Source organism: Danaus plexippus, chromosome 23, assembly GCF_018135715.1.
Source record: "Danaus plexippus chromosome 23, MEX_DaPlex, whole genome shotgun sequence".
Taxonomy (NCBI): Eukaryota; Metazoa; Arthropoda; class Insecta; order Lepidoptera; family Nymphalidae; genus Danaus; species Danaus plexippus.
The window spans coordinates 2,604,952-2,622,224 of record NC_083551.1 but is presented as its reverse complement, the minus strand read 5'-3'; the positions used below and the strand labels follow the sequence as shown (position 1 = coordinate 2,622,224).

Here is a 17,273-nt window from a genome sequence, read left to right as displayed (position 1 = left end):
GACGTAATGACATTTAATATATAAAGGACTGAGAACCTGTTTTGTGTGAAGTATAAACTTTATCATCAGCCTGAAAAACTGAAATTTCGTATAATTATCTAAAGGATTTTGTGATAATTTTAATCCACAGGAGAAATAATTTCTTTTGAATATGGCTGCGGGAATGAATATTAAGTGGTTTTGTGTTATGCTCTTAGTTTACGTCGAGTAAACAATAATATTCTGCGCTTATACTTCAAATTATCAAACTATCATGGACACTTCCAAAGCTATGTCCTCTATTAGCAGTTTACCGAATGAGCTAATTACATTAATATTAATAAATAATGAACCTAAAGAAATACTGAATTTTGGTTCAACATGTAAAAAATTCAATGAAATCGTAAATAATAATGAGTATCTTTGGAGGATTAAATATTCCGAAATGTAAGTATCAATAAAAAAAGTGTAATAATTATTGAAGTGCTTGTTTATATTACTAATTACTTTATATGAAAATCAGTGTTCCAAGAAGATTTATAAAAAGTCTGTTTGATGGTACCATGTTACAAGAAGTCAAAAATGTCTACAAAATCAGAAGAAGGATTCAAGAGGAACTGAAAGCGATGTCGCCTAAATATTATGTGTAAGTCATTTTGTTTAAATTTCTATATAAATAGTATAAGAAATGTATATTTATAAGTTATTGTCTTGTAGACAAGTGAATGAAGTGTCCGTGGAACATGTAAGAAACTTCTATGCGATTGCAACAGAGAGTCATCATAGCTTCTATTACACAATTTTCATTCTACAAGATATTGTAGACAAGTCTAGAAGAATACTCCAAAACTTTGAGTGCATTAAGTAAGTTTGTTTTTTTTTAATACATCCCACAAAGCAATTCTTTTATTATGTCCTCAGAAAACCATACTTTAGAAAATTTAATTTAATTGCATTAAAGAAGAAATGTTGATTTTTTTGTCATATTTTGATGTTTAAGTTGACCTTTTTTTCTTCTTAGGAATGGGATTATAAAAATCAATCTAATAAAAATATAAGGCAATACAAAAACTATTACTGACAAATATTTTTATTTACAAGACCAAAGTTATATTCAATATGTCAATATTTTGAAATTATTTTTATTTTTATCAATACAATTGGATATTTTTTTTTTTTTGCAATATTTTATAATTTGAATTGCACCTTCATGTTAATGTGACTGAATATTATTAGATATTTACTGAGAGCTGTAAATTTGTATCATTTTTTTTTTCTAGTCCAATAAACAACTTGACTGGCATATATTATGCCAAAATTGTTCTTCGTCACTTGATACACATGTTCCTATCAATAAAGTGGGTACGGGAATTGAAGAGAGATAATTTGACTCCTCAAGTTGTTTTAATGTTTTTCTTGCAATGGATCGATTGTGATCATTTGTATTCGGATGGAGAAGTTTACTATCAGGTGAGAAATTAATTTAGAACGTTTAGTATTTGTGAATAATAATTTTAATGAATAAACATTTACAGATACATACTTTAGTTGAGAAAGTTAAAAATATACTGGATAAAGTTTGTCCAAGTGGCAGTGGTGACAATTATAAAGAACTCGGTGAAAGGGAAATTTTGAGAGCTATAACGCATGTAATCTATAAACAGGAAAACTTTTCAATAGCCGAAAGTGTCAAAATTTACAATTTCAATATTGTAAAGGTGAGTATGGAATATTAGTATATAATATCACAGAGTCATATTCGATTACAAGGAAGTGCTGCACCAAACTTGACCTTTTGTACTCTGAAATAGTGATTTCTTTTATCATCACGGAAAATAGGACAATAACAAACACAGCATCTTTTTACCTAAATGTTAAGTTAATATAAAATTAAAACCTTTCACAAAAGAATTAAAATATTTTCCGTACATTTATCGCATGTCGCATTACAGCCGTCTGTGGGGTGTATGTAGTAGAAATAGGTTAAGGTTTGTTTGTGTACCCTTTTTCTTATCTAGCAGAATTTTAGATGCTATTATATTCCATCCTCAGATTATTGGACCATTCATTATAGTTACAGAACAGTAATAAAATGCAATATTGTCACATTTAAAGGTTATAGAAGAGGGTGACGGAGAAGCAGTGGTGTATTCAGCAATTTATCAGGCAGTGGCCAGATATTTTGGTATAGAATGTGAAATGGTAGCATTCCCTAACCACCTGTTCCTCACTTGGCGTGATAAGGAGAATTCATACAGGGAATATACTATAGATCTTCACACCGGCCAATTAAAACCCAAAGGGAAATGTCCATACAGTCAGAAAATGACATTTGGCTATGGACCGGACCCCTTGATACATTATCTACTGTCACTGTATATGACTTCTAAAGGATCTTACAGAGATAGGTATGATGTTAATTGTGTTTCATGTAGTAACAAATTTTGTATGATTTGTGTGAATTAACCATCAGTAATGAGATCTAAGATTTTCGCGAGTTTTATTCATTTAAATGAAACTAGTATTTTTCGGCAGACGAGATGCCCGTGATCACGGTTGCTGAAAAGTAACCGAAACGTCGGGAGTTTTTTACAAAAATAAATCACACGTAGTTTATTCGAAAAATACTAGTTTCATTTAAACTAACCATCAGTAATTAAATTTTAAGTATTCTTATTTATATTTTTTCGTTTATTTTGTATGAATAACTCTAAATTTTTCTATAATTTACTAAAAATTTGTATTAAGCATAAAGTGAATGGTTTGGTAAGCTAATTTCATTTATGTCTATATTTTAGTAAGAACATAAAAAAATATTACTAGTAACCTAGATTGCCATTCTGTTTTCTAGGATTATTGCTATTTGTAATGTTTCCAAAACTAAATTATCAAATATTTCTATATACATATACTAATTGCATATGTACTGCTTAATATTCCAGTGGTTCCCAAAACGCGATTCATATCTTGGATTTCCTGTCATACCGCAGAATACACAGAACAAGGAACCCATATGAAAATTTCTATAACTATTTGATGGTTAACATCAACGAGCAAGAGATCAATTCACCTTTGCACATGGCATATGTAAGTAATAAAATATCATTAGGATATAACGTAATTTTATTCATTTAAATTTTTAGATAAAAAAAACTTTTCCTTCGCTTTAGAATTTTCAGTCATTAGGTTAGAAACTCAAAATTCCTGTATTGTATTTGAAGTAATGTTTATTTGTCATGGCATTTAACGAATTCTTAGTAAAAAAAAAATCGTTTCAGCTGAGCGAGTCCCAATTGAATATGATTCGTACTTTAGGGAACTTAAACCCAGCCACAGAAAATGTCATAAGGAACGTAAGTATAATTTACATATTTCCTATTGAACCCCCATTAAATTATCTCTTATATTTTTCTATTGAACATATTTAAAAGAACCTTATCATCATACAAATGTTGGCTAAGACTTGTATTCCTTAAACGACATCCATCAGCATACTTACAGCAAGCTTCAAGATCAAACTACAAACAGATAGTTTCCCGTATTTCCTTCATAAATCTTTTGAATATTATAGTATAAACGTAGTTGAAGAGGGAAAAAAGTAATCTTAATTTGTTATTTGTCAATACAAACTTGTATATATATATATATATATATATATATATATATATATATATAGGTTTGTATTGATATATATATATATGTGTATGGAACATGAAGATTTGTCAAATTTTTATTCTAGATTGTTCCAAAAAAACATCCATCAACAGTTATATACGCTGTGGGTATGTTGTGTTATCACGAATTATATAACTATATGTGTATAATTGTGGGATGGGAAGAAGATTGTTCGAAGGCAGTACCTCCTATAGAGGGAGTACAACCTTGCTACAGAGTCATAGCCGGGGATCAATCCATAAGATATGTCGCTCAAGGTATGTTCAGGATATGTTATAGATAAAGCTTAATAATAATAATGCCAAAAAATAACAGATTATTTAATTTTCTGTATCTCTGATCATATTATGTGGTGTTAAAGGGAAATAAAAAAAGGATTTGAAGCCTGAAGTAAAATTTATTGGATTTGGCTTATTTTGAACTAAGATTTATTGTGCAATTAATAAAATGTTTAGATATTTTCCAAAACTTATTTTTGGTGTCGGTACAGATTTGAAAAATATTTCTTTTTTAATCAACATAGATAAGAGGCACCATATACATTATCTGTTTAGTATAAATTTTATTTTTCGGTCTCAATGCAGACTTTGACTTGGAAAATAAAGAAATATTAGACATTTACAGGTCTACTAGAAAAACATATGCCACTGAATATAGTGTATGGGACAAATGTTAAACGTACTTTTTGTAACTCATTTTATCCCTTAATTCATTTAATGAAGCCTTTTTTGTGTCATATAAAGATTTATTTTTGTTTTGAATTAAAATTATAAGTTTTCGCTTTTAAAAGTTAGTATTATGTAAAATAAGCTCTTTCGCCTTCTTATTGTAGAAAGCTTCGTAATTATAAAATCAGTTGCAATGTATTCCCATTTTAAACCCACTCTAGATTATCTTGTATCCATTATCTGATCCATCCATCCAAACTATCCTTCCATTTAAAAGTAATATGAACTTAAAAAATATTATTGGATTTTTAATAAACAATAAACATCATATCTTATCTAAAATAGGTTTAAAAAGGAAAATATTTTCTCAAAGCTGTACATCAAAAATAACATAGGAAAAACATTTTCATGGTCCGTTTTGAATTAACCAATTTTTTTTTAAATCTCTTGAAATAATAAAGCTCAAGGTACAAATTAGTTCAGGTCTACCCAAAATAATAATTATTATCAAAGATATCACTTTTTTGTATACTGATAATGCCTTAATTTTTTCTGCTAGTGAATGTAGCTTAAGGTATACTTCAGAATCATTTAAATTTTATATTTACTTCTTTAAGCACAGTTTTATTGTTTTTTCTTATATGAAATTTATTAGCTATCATTGGCATTGTACAGATAGATCAATGTCATGTCTTGTAATTATTAGTTGAGAGAAATTTCCAAAAAGTCCCTAGAATATTTTTTTTTTAATAGAAAAAATATTATTATTGGCTATGTAAGTAAAATTGTAAATAAAGTATCATAGCTGTCTATGATAAACATATATCAAACCATATTTTAAGAAATTCGTTTCTTAGAATACAAATATGTATTTGAATTTAGATTTCAGAATCATTTTTTTTTTTTTATTCAGCACATTTAAAGCCAGTGACCACGCCATTCAGGATCCCAAGTCTGGAGGAAGATATTTCCACTGATTTCACACATTTCGACGGTTACACTTACGTGCTTAACGAAATGAAGAAAATTGAATATCCTGACGAAGAAAAAGTGGTTGAATCATACAAAGGGATTCTCGTTAAAGCCAATGTCGGTGATGCTTACGGATAAATATCTGTATGCCGTACAAAAACTACATACGTATATGTATATATATAGTAAAATTAAGGATGCTATTTATTTTTAACTTATACGGTTTCATCTTGACATAAAACGTTTGTAACATTGAATGTTGGGAACGCCGAACGATTAGACTTAGATCGGGAACTTTTTAAAACTTTAGACATTTTTAAAACGTCAAATGTATGACAGATCATTATCAATGTTCGACGAAAAATTCGGTGTGCAATATTCTTGTTTGTTGAAAGACTTGGCTATTAAGAATTTTTTTTTTTAGTATATTAAAGAGTTTTAACAATATCAGACGATTAATTAACTTTGATGCTTATCAAACTTAGCAACTAGTTGAATGCTTTACAATAGTTCTACATGGGTGGTTTTAGAAATTGCAATTTTCTTAATTTGTGCGTGGGAAATAAAATTTTTACTCTATATAAAAAATGGGCGGGGTCAATTTTCACGGTGTATATACTATATATAATATAAGTTATACAAGCTTAAGATCGTATCTAATAATTTCGCAGTAGTTTATATATGTTTAGTACCCTTTTTAAGGCAGAGGCGATATATTTACCACCAACAAAAACTTTGTTTATCTTTTTATGTTAGTTATCAAAGGAGTCCTAATTTGTTGCACTGGCAACTAAGGAGGTCTGGTTTAATATTATAAAAAAAGAAAAAACGTTTGTGTGACATTTTTTGTTTTTGGCGCCACTAGCTGTCAAAAATTGCGGTAATTTGGAAAGAAAATTTGTTACTCCGTGAATCTTTATATTTTTTATTTGAAAAGAGGTAAGAAACTGTTTTTTTATTATGTATTTATGTTTATTCTACAAGTTGTTTTCTATATCTTACAAGTTACTATCGTATTTAGATGTGAGAAGACTTTTTACTGGGTGGGAAAAATATTCCCGCTGCCCGCGGAGTGTTATGTACAGTTGTTGAACTAGTTCCTTCTTTTCTCAGATTTTTATGAAAGATGCCGCGCTATTTGAATGAAAATGATATTGAGCAGATGCTGGACATACCCGATGATGGCTCAGAAGACGGATTTGAGTCTGATGAGGCAGAAGAGTTCAATGTGAATACAATACAACGGTTACTTGAAGCACCTGATGATTCAAGTGACCTTTTACAAAATTCTCCCACTCATTTGAATACTACCCCTAACAGTTGTTCCGAGTCAGGTACATCTACAATAGCACTATGTTCACAATTAGATAACTCGCAGCCAGTAAAGCCTTTGATAGTACAGTCATCATCACCCTTAGAACAAGAATTGACTGATGAATCTGAATGTGAAGATGAGTCATGGGGGAAGGTTTTTTGGACATCCAGGCCAGATCCCGATGAATTTGATAAGGTGACAATAAAACCTCGGTATTTATTGAATAGGAGAGCACGTCCAGTAGCGCATTTCAAAAAGTTTTTTAGTGATGAAGTCTTCGATTTGATTGTTACTCAGACAAACTTGTATGCGGAGCAGCAAAATATAAAAATTGGCAGCCTGTTGACACACAGGAAATTAGTGCTTTTTTAGGCATTCTCATTATAATGGGTTATCATATTCTTCCACATATCGATTTATATTGGTCATCGGATCCCGGATTTCGTGTGAATGAAATAGCTGAAGTTATGCCAGTAAAACGCTTCAAGAAAATTTTAGAGACTTTGCATTTTAACGATAATAATCAACAACCAAGTAGAGAAGATGTAAATTTTGATAAATTGTATAAAATTAGTCCTCTTATATCTTTACTAAGTCAATCATTTGAAAACAATGCCTTCAATTCCTCTTCCCAAAGTATAGATGAGAGCATGATACTATTCAAAGGAAGGTCCAGTTTGAAGCAGTACATGCCGCTAAAGCCCATAAAAAGGGGCTATAAAGTGTGGTGCTGTTGTGATAGTAGCACAGGGTACTTGTATAACTATGAAATTTATACCGGTAAAACAGGACAAGGAACAGAAGAGGGTCTAGGGGCTAATGTCGTAAAGAAATTGTCAAGTAAATTAGCACAAGAAAATTTCAAGTCTCATGTTACATTCGATAACTTTTTTTGCGATTTTTCTCTCATGCAGTACTTGTATGAAAAAATATTTATGCCACTGGAACAGTAAGAAGGAATAGAGCAATTTTACCTAACATAATAAAAAATAACACAAAAAGAAACGGCAGAAACAAAAGCCTAAAGTTGAAAAAAGGTGAATTCAAGTGGAGAACTAAACAAGATGTAGCATTTATTGTGTGGCAAGATACTAAAGAGGTTTTATTGTTGACAACTGCATTTCATCCTAAAGTGGAAGTAACAACTGTACAAAGAACGCAAAAAAATGGCACCAGGGAAGCTGTAAGTTGTCCTATGGTTGTGAAAGAATACACCAAAAGAATGGGCGGTGTCGACCGTTTTGACCAAGTGAAGGGGACGTATGCTGTCGGAAGGAGAAGTAAACGCTGGTGGTTGCGGATATTCTACTTCTTGGTGGACGCAAGTTTGACAAACTCTTTCATTTTATATTCCCTAACGTCGAGAGTAGAAAAGCTTACCAACTTAGAATTTCGGGTGGCTGATGCCAGAGGGTTGATTGGTGGCTATAGCAGCAGAAAAAGAAGATCAAGCTTGCCTACATATATCTGCAAGAAATCACGCATAGCATGCCCAGAGGTATATCAAAAAACTATAAATGCTGTACCTGAAGAACTGCGGTTTGTAAACGTAGGTGACCATATGCCAGCAGAGTTGGAGACTTACCGACGCTGTAAATTGTGTAGCACAAAGGTCAAAGATAAGCGTAGCAAAATAAAATGTAGCAAGTGTAATGTCCCTCTTTGCATTACGCCTTGTTTTGCACAATTTCATAGAAAATAATGTCTCAAATTGCGCTTGCATGTGGCTCTGTTGACGGGCAGTGGGAATATTTTTACCACCTATTTTTCCAAAACTTCCGAAATAATTAGTGTTTTTCTTTTAAGTTTATTTTTGTTATACAAATAAAAACATGCCAAAAATATAAGCGCAGGTTATTTTATTACTCTGAATCCTTCTGCCTTATAAAGGGTTAAAAGAAAATGTTTACTTGGTGTTGTCAAATCTCTGTACATGTATATTACATTGACGTTCAGAAACTTATCATGTAAGATATGATATAGTAGTTACTTCGACATGTTTAATAAAAAATATTTATCTTGAATAACATTACTACATAGTAACAGTTAAATAAAAAGACGTTTGTTTTAAATATTATTTTAAATCTCAACTGTAGTAGTATAATATTGACAGCTCTATCAAAATATTATTCTACATTTAAGTATTTATATATTCACATCATAAATAAATGATTTTCAAGAACAATTTGTTTTTTTCTAATAACTGACATCACCCTAATTTATACGCAGTGTTCTTTACAATAAGTTAGTTTATTTCGAATTATTCGTATAACAATATATAAGTAAGTTTTTATTTTAAATTCTTACTCCTATTGTAATTTTAAATATTTTACGTTTGGTGGCAGCTTAGTCTGCTAGGTAAATCAATTTAATTACTCAAAATTCGTGTAACATATAAAACTTATATTTAAATGTTGTCTAAAGTAATGTTATAAATCATCAATGACTTCAGACTGAATAGTGTAATTTTTTATCCCAATATGACTATTTTTAATGTATAAAAAATCAAGGTATTGTTTATGTGTTTATTGAGTAAATCACAAAAAAAAAATAAAATTGTGCGTCTCGAGACGCTTCATATCCTAAACTATTTAATATAGAAATTGAGTACTTATAAAAAGTTTAGGTTATTTCCTATACTTTATATACATTTACTTGGTAATTTGATTATGAATATATTTAATATTACTTTAAACACTTTTGCCGCCCACACGTAATACTGATATCGTATACATGAGAGAAAGGGACACCAGACTCAATGGCGCCGTTCCGCGTTACGTTACGAAGCGGTTAATACCCTCCCATAAGAAATTATGACTTCAAAATCATTAAATTGACACATATAAATGAAATACATTCCTTGCGATGACTATTAGAATTATCTTAAGCATAAATATAATATAGATATTATATTTATGCTTAAGGTCATTAACTAATGTTTTTATAGGATTTTTATTATCTGTTTTTAAAAGTCACTATTTTTAAAGAAGTTGTCAGTTGTCATAGCAAAAGACAATGTCAAAGTGAGAAAACGAAAGGATAGTCGTGTCAGTGACGGAAGCGATTTGTGAAACGAATAACATTCAACAAAAAAAATACGCACTTTTAAATATATTGCTTCGATAATTTTTTATCGTCATTAAATTATTTCGTAACGACATATGAGATTGATCGCTCAGTTTACTAACGGTGCTGTTTTGCTTTTGGAACAAATCTCACAATGCCCAGTGATAAAAAGGTATCTGGTTTGGGCTCCAGTGCCAGTTCTCAAGCTTTACAAGTTTCGGAGGATGAAAATGTAAAATCTTGTTGGGTGTGCTTCGCCACTGAAGCAGATGATAGATTAGCTGCTTGGGTACAGCCTTGCAAATGTATTGGCACAACTAAATGGGTATGTGATATTGTTTTATTAAAAAATGAAGTATTTAAATCTGATATTTAATAATAATCTGTATTATTAATAACATTATTTTAAAAATGTAAATAGACTTTGCTGTTGGACATTACAACTCATGAAAACCATTAAAATAAATCTTATGGCAATCAGTGGAAAATGCATTCATATAAATGCTTTGGAAAAATGTATCTTTACCGACTACTTACATAGTTAATAACTTAATTAATGAAGGGCAATGAAATTTTTTATATGAATTATTGAAAAAGTATAATATTCATCATTGTACTTCTTGTTTTGTTTAATTATAATATAATAAAATTATGGGTTCCTTATATTTAATCAGATTTATCTGTTCTTTCATACAATATTTAAAATTATAATAATAACAAAGAATTACAATAGGATTAGAGAACTCCATTTGTTACTAATTAAAAAGGAAGTGTTTTTTTTTTAAATTAGTTATATGATAAAGACGGTACATCTATTTCCGTTACAAGAATCCATTGTCGTAATTAAACAACTAAACTTAAATTAATATTTTACTGTAATGAAAACATAGTTTTAAAATATTTATATTCTCATTCTTTATATGCTAATTCTTAATCACCCGTACAATACAAAAGTATGTCGCGAAGAATTTTGTAAACATTCAATCAGTCATCGAAAGTTCATTTACTTGTACATTACAAAAACATTTAATCTTTAGAACAATCCCTGTTTTATTTTAAACTATGTCTGATAATAATTGTACTATAAGTTTTCAAACAATTTCACTGTTATATACACACACACATATATATATATATATATGTATATAACAGTATATATGTGTGTGTATGTGTATATATATATATATATATATATATGTATCTTTCTGATATTTATGCTATATGTAGGTGAAAGAATAAGTTTTTTATAGGAAATTTAATTTCAGTATTCTATATACTTTTATTTGTTTAAATTCTACAACAATTTAACAAAATAGAACGCTTTTACTATATAAGTTATCTATATTAAAGCTGTTATATATAAAAATATTTTGCATAAATATGAAACATGTTCTCGAATGAAATTTTTACGTTCAATAAATTATAATTATCAGATAAATGTATATTGATTTGATATAAACAATAATTAGGTGAGAACGTTATCAGTTGATCTGTTGGTGTAGAGCATTTAATAACATTACAAGTGTTTTGATTGTGTTTTGATTTTTTTTTTATTCAGTAATTTATTCAACGTCACTACACATAAGGTCTGTAAAGAATTCCTTATCTTGAATCTTATCTATCGTTTTAACAAAGATCTTAACAAAAGGGATACAGTAGATTAATACATATCTGTGAAGTTAATGACGTTTGTCCATAATCAGTGTTGATAGATGTCACATGTTTATTGTCATAATATTAGGAAACACAGAGAAAGAGAAAGAGAGAGAGAGAGTCATGTTATTATTTATACGATACTTGTTTCGATATTATATATAAATAAATTTTATTTTTATTTAAATTCAAAATATCAGTGTGGTATTTGATATATTTCTTGTCACTAATATGAAGATTTTTATCCATAAATAAATTATTTATATACATATGTAATATAATTCATATTTTAATAAGTGTCTCATATGTTTAATGCGTTATTTTTAGCCATAATATATGCAATAGTTATTATTAAGAATATAAAAGTTTTATTTGGTGTTAGTGCCAGCCTGTTTAGGTATTCCAGTCACTTGAATACAGTCAGCATTCTAAGGTCGTATTAAATTTACCTTATACGATTCTAAAGCTGTGTTCCCACTAGAAATATCCCTCATTAGTTGCTGTGGCAAGAAATTTAAATGTACGTTTCGTTAAACGAATTATAATGAAAAGTCAATAGCGCTTTCAGGCTTCTTGTCTTTCATGCTTATGTCACCTACGCATCTATTTCCCAATAATAACGAAACATTAAATGTTCTTGATACAAATTATTTACCAAAAGCGCATACTATTATAATGTGATTTGCATATTGTGTTGCGTGTTTATGTCGTCATGTCGGTAATTACCGACCTAGCGTTTATTTTGATAAAATTTAATCACTGTATATGTTATGACTTGAAAATTAACTTTTATTATTTGATATTGAAACGCATTCTGTGACAGTTTAAATATTGTTCCGCGTTTATTCATGAGTTTTAAAATACTATGCTTCCTTTTTTAAAAAGCAATATAAACTAACCTTCAAAAGCTGTTAAAGGTTAACTGGTGGTTTCAAACACACATAATTTTATAAATACAATTTATGTTTCTTGGTTTCACTTTTGTTTTTATAAGATTAAATTTGTTTTTGTATGATTATGATACAAAAAATGATTAATAAATATAAGGGACACTTTTTTTTTTCACTGGCAGTAATAACGTTCGAAAATCTTATTTCAATGTGAAACTATACAATTTTTTTAATTGGTATTTAATTTTTTGTAATTTACTATTTTTAAACTATTTTATACGTCAACCATTTAAAAAATATATTTACTATCGTTCCTTATAAGAAGAATAACAGTTTTTGAACATTGCTTTATAGAATTTTTTTTTTATAATATTTTTGCATTATATTAATGATTTACCTTTATGGCGACATTCCGGATGTGGTGAGAATAAAAAAAAAACATTTTTTTTAAATTCCTCATCGCTGATTATATATTTGGTAAAATGTCATTTCCTCGAAGTTTTAAAAAATAATTTAATATTTGAGGAAATGATTTATTATTTAATTTGAATGTCCCTGTCTATATTTATAATAATAATAAGTCGTCAATGTTTTTAATGATGATAACGTTAATTACAACAATTCCAGGTTCACCAAAGTTGTCTACAGCGGTGGGTGGACGAAAAACAGAAAGGTAACATTACGAGGAAGGTGCTTTGCCCCCAGTGTAAGGCTGAGTACATAGTGGTGTTCCCATCAATGGGTGCGTTCGTGGCCTTATTGGACGCTCTGGAAGAGATTACACACAAAATAAGTCCATTCATAGCTGGCGGTGTGCTCCTTGGGTCTATATACTGGATAGCGATTACGTATGGGGCTGTTACGGTTATGCAGGTGTGTTATTTATTCTTTTTTCTATATAAAAATGTCTTCAACGTCAGGTTATACATTCTCTTCATTTTGTTGCCACTATGCAAATTATGTATATATAACGCAGAAAGTGGTAACTTATTTCGTAAAAATCTGAATGATTCCGCCTCAAGTTATAACATGCAGATTTGATCGTTTTAAGTTATGACGTCATTAAAATTTAAAAACAGCTAAGCCAAATAAATCGATAGATTTCTATGGCTGTAAAAATATTTAAAAACATAATAGAACATTTATATACAGACAAACGGCTTCTATGAGAACAATAACGTGAGATTTTTCATTAAAGACATTGTTACGTGATTGGTAATTTTTTTTTATTTTGTTTTTCTTAACTGGCTTGATAGATGAAAGCGAAATTGTCATGAGGTTCTATTGATTTATAAAACTGGGTAAATAGATTCTTCCATTATATGATTTTGAAGATCTCGCCTTTAATTGTAAACATATGACAATAATATTTATTAAATAAATTAATTATTAAAACTTCAAATAACTAAAAAAAAATACTCCGAATTTGTTATGATAGTATGTTAATTCCTTTAAATTAAAATAAAATAAATTTGTAATCTGAGATAGGTTACACGTAGTTCATTGACCCATCTAGTCACAAACACTGATTAAATACGATATTTTTCATAAAAATTTCATAAATTTTAGGGAAAAAAAAATATTCTCCTAAACCATTTCCGTTATAGATATGATCAACTTTTTAACAAAGACGACGTAGGGACACAGGTTTTATGTAGTTTAGGCTGTATAAAGTCATACAACAAACAAAATGACACTTGAAAATAAACGAGTGTTTAAAAAAAAAAAAACATCGCGTCATCCTTAAACCAATTCTCTTTATGAAATCGACTCAGAGCTTAGTGTTATTTTATCCGCACGCCTCAATTTGTACAAACATTTATTGGACAACCGTTACAAATGTCACGTTTGTCATGCCAATGACGGCAATAAATAAAAAAAAAAGACGCAAACTTAAATGTAAAATGAGTCTGTGATTTACGTTCCCTGTTAAAATATTATTCAAAACAACACATTATTAATATTTTTTGTCAATTATCAATTAACGCGATACTTTTTTTTATATTGCTATTCAAATCAAATTAGAATATATCCGGTACACGCTATTATAACACAAAAAGTATGTATGTCAATGACAAATAAAACAAAATATTACAGTTAGCTTTACCAATACTTACTGTTATGAAAGGATTTCCCATTAAAAATGTGACAATTAGCATGTCAATAGAATATTTTGAAAGGTAAATATTTGAATCTACACGCATCAAAGAGTACAGTTATGAACATACTGACTCATAAAAAAGACCTACATTTTAAAAAGTAATATACCTAATGTATGTATAAATATCGGCCATGGTTTTATTTGTCTACCACAGATTCGTTATAAATATTGAGGCATTTTTCTATTATTTTTTTTTTGAATAAATATGCAATGAATTAATCTAAGTTTTTACACGGAGCTTTGCAAATGATCCCGCGGGGATTTTGGGATAAAAAGTATATATATGGATGTATTATTAGTACTAATATTAAATGAGAAAGTTTCTGAGTATAATGATGTTTGTTCATTGTTGCTACTTCACGCAAGAACTATACGACGGTATTTGATTAAACTTTACAGTATCAGATCAGATTACAGTATTGTAGATAGTTCGCGCGTGATGACATGACATGACGTAAATTTTAAACCGTTCCCGCGGGATCTTGTCACGTGTGTATTGTTTATGAAGTCACGTGACACAGGCCATAGATGGCGCTGACTATTGGTTAGCGCCTACTGTTTACTTTACAATCCTGAACTCCAAGAGGGCGATGTCATGGGCATAAACTAGTATATATTATATTCCATACATAGGTTTTTGTAAAATTTATTAATTGATCAATAAATTCACATACAGCCAAACAAATAAGTTTGAGGTGTTTTATAGTAATTAGTAACGGAACTATTAAACTAAAAAGTATATAAATGCTCTTGTTGTTGTATCAATGTATTCAGTTCAGTTATGTTATAATGATTTTTAAATAAAGAAGAAATTATGATTGTTATAAACATGTCACATATTACATGTCTCGATAGGCGTTTGAATACGAAGTCGAGGTTAGTCACATCTCGTCTGCCCGTGATCACGGTTGCTGAAAAGTAACATAAACGTCGGGAGTATGTTGTTTTTTTTACAAAAATAAATCACGCGTAGTTTATCCGAAAAATATTAGTTTCATTTAAATGAATAAAACTCGCGAAAATCTTAGATCTCATCAAGGGCATTATTTAAGACAAGGCCCTTTTTATACAATTCCATCCGAACTAAATGTTTATAAAACAAGCATAATTTTAAATTAAAATTAATTAACATGATTCCACGTGACACGTAACTACAAACACACACACACACACCAAGTTAAATATTTTTTTCTTTTCTAATATATAAAGTACAACGCATTCCAATCTGAAAACTATCAACGTAATCTTTTCAAATTAAATAAAGGTCTCGAATGTAAGTGTATTTGATTATGTCCAAAAAATTTTAAGGTCGTAGGTCACAGGGAAGGCTTAGAAATGATGGAATCAGCTGATCCTCTTGTACTCCTGGTTCTACTTCCAACCATACCAGTGACTTTGATCAGCGCCAAGATGTACAATTGGGAAGATTCAGTGCTTATATTCCTCAGAAAGTACTGTGCTAAAATACCGGCTCTAGGTTACATACTACCATTCGGCAAGTAAGTCGTTTTTTGGCACAATGCCAATATATTCTTGTACCTTGTTAGCTATCTGTATCTTAAAATAATATTTAGTTTCTGAAAAAAGTAAAAAAGGAGCGAAATCATATTTTTATTAAATTAAATGTAATTAACAAAGTCCTTGAAATCTTGGTTATGGATTACATACATCCAGACAGGTATATAATACTTATATACACGTATATAGTACATTATATCTTATAGTATATATATATATATATTTGCTTTATCTTCAGTGTGGAAGGTGACAGGGGTGCCATAGTATCTGGACAACAGGCAAACAGTCAAAATAATACATCACATTTGTCACCAACAAGAATATTCTGCTCGGCTCTGCTACTACCAACAATATCAACAATCATAGGAAAAATGTTCTTTAGATCCGTTCAAAATAACTTGCACAGGACCATCCTAGGAGGTCTTACGTATATAACTATAAAGGGTGCCCTGAAAATATACCACAAGCAGATGCTGTACATAAGGCATTCAAGCCGGAAGATTCTAGATTACACAGAATCTAACTTAAAGCTGTACAGAAACAATGTCGCTGATACTAGCAATGAATCGGAGCAAGTTATTTGAATGTGATAATAATTTTTATTTGTCTTTTGTTTTTTTTTTTTAAGTTATATTTTGTGAAGATTTACATTGATTATGGCAACATTTTGTATGGCTCGTGGCAGCGTTTAGAAATAAATTCGTTATTTTTCTTGGGGTTTTAATATATTTTGTAGTTAAATATATAATTTCTTGTAACATTTAGTCATTATATAGTAAATTATAGTTAAGGTATTTTATATAAAAATATTTTAAAACAACGCCATTTTAAGTTGATATTTTTTTTTATTTTGTAGGTTACTTTAAATTGTCAAAACTTTCTTGACTACTTATTTACTTCATTATTACTTATGTGACGACAAACATGACAAGAGAGTACTGCCTTTCGCTATGGAAATAAATACATATATAAAACCTACACTCATTTGTTGTAATTAAAGTGCCTTCATACAAGTGCTGCAACTGGTGTTTAATTCTGAACCTTATTACAATACATTATGGTTCTTTACATAGTATAATATCACTTGTAGTTTTTTAATTGCCAGTACTTTGACAGATAACTGTTCAAATAGTTTTTATATATTTTTTTTTTCATTTCATGATTTTCATGTGATGTGCATTTTATTCTATCAACGGATGTCATAGTTTCTTGCCTCATGTATTCATAAAATATTTGTATTATAGATATGTTTATTGTTTTAATATATAGCTATTATGTTTAATGTCGCTAGTTGTATGTTACGGAGTAATTAGTGTAAAAAGTTGCCTATTAATATTGTAAAGTTTTTAGTATTAAGAATATAAATATTTTTAATA

The 17,273-nt window shown here is 29.4% G+C and overlaps 2 protein-coding genes across 2 annotated transcripts; both read left to right on the top strand.

Annotated features, from left to right (window-relative positions):
- Positions 1-10: 10 nt before the first annotated feature.
- On the top strand, positions 11-5,985 carry LOC116777907 (F-box only protein 21-like). The gene is made up of 10 exons (XM_061524080.1): positions 11-426; positions 503-625; positions 697-843; positions 1,260-1,449; positions 1,515-1,697; positions 2,095-2,387; positions 2,922-3,066; positions 3,258-3,332; positions 3,719-3,911; positions 5,236-5,985. The coding sequence occupies exons 1-10, from the start codon at positions 254-256 to the stop codon at positions 5,430-5,432; spliced, it is 1,719 nt and encodes a 572-aa protein (XP_061380064.1). The 5' UTR covers positions 11-253; the 3' UTR covers positions 5,433-5,985.
- Positions 5,986-9,627: 3,642 nt separating this feature from the next.
- Positions 9,628-17,273, top strand: LOC116774747 (E3 ubiquitin-protein ligase MARCHF5). The gene is made up of 4 exons (XM_061524093.1): positions 9,628-10,000; positions 12,846-13,091; positions 15,688-15,878; positions 16,136-17,273. Exons 1-4 carry the CDS (start codon positions 9,830-9,832, stop codon positions 16,479-16,481), a joined length of 954 nt encoding a protein of 317 aa, XP_061380077.1. The 5' UTR covers positions 9,628-9,829; the 3' UTR covers positions 16,482-17,273.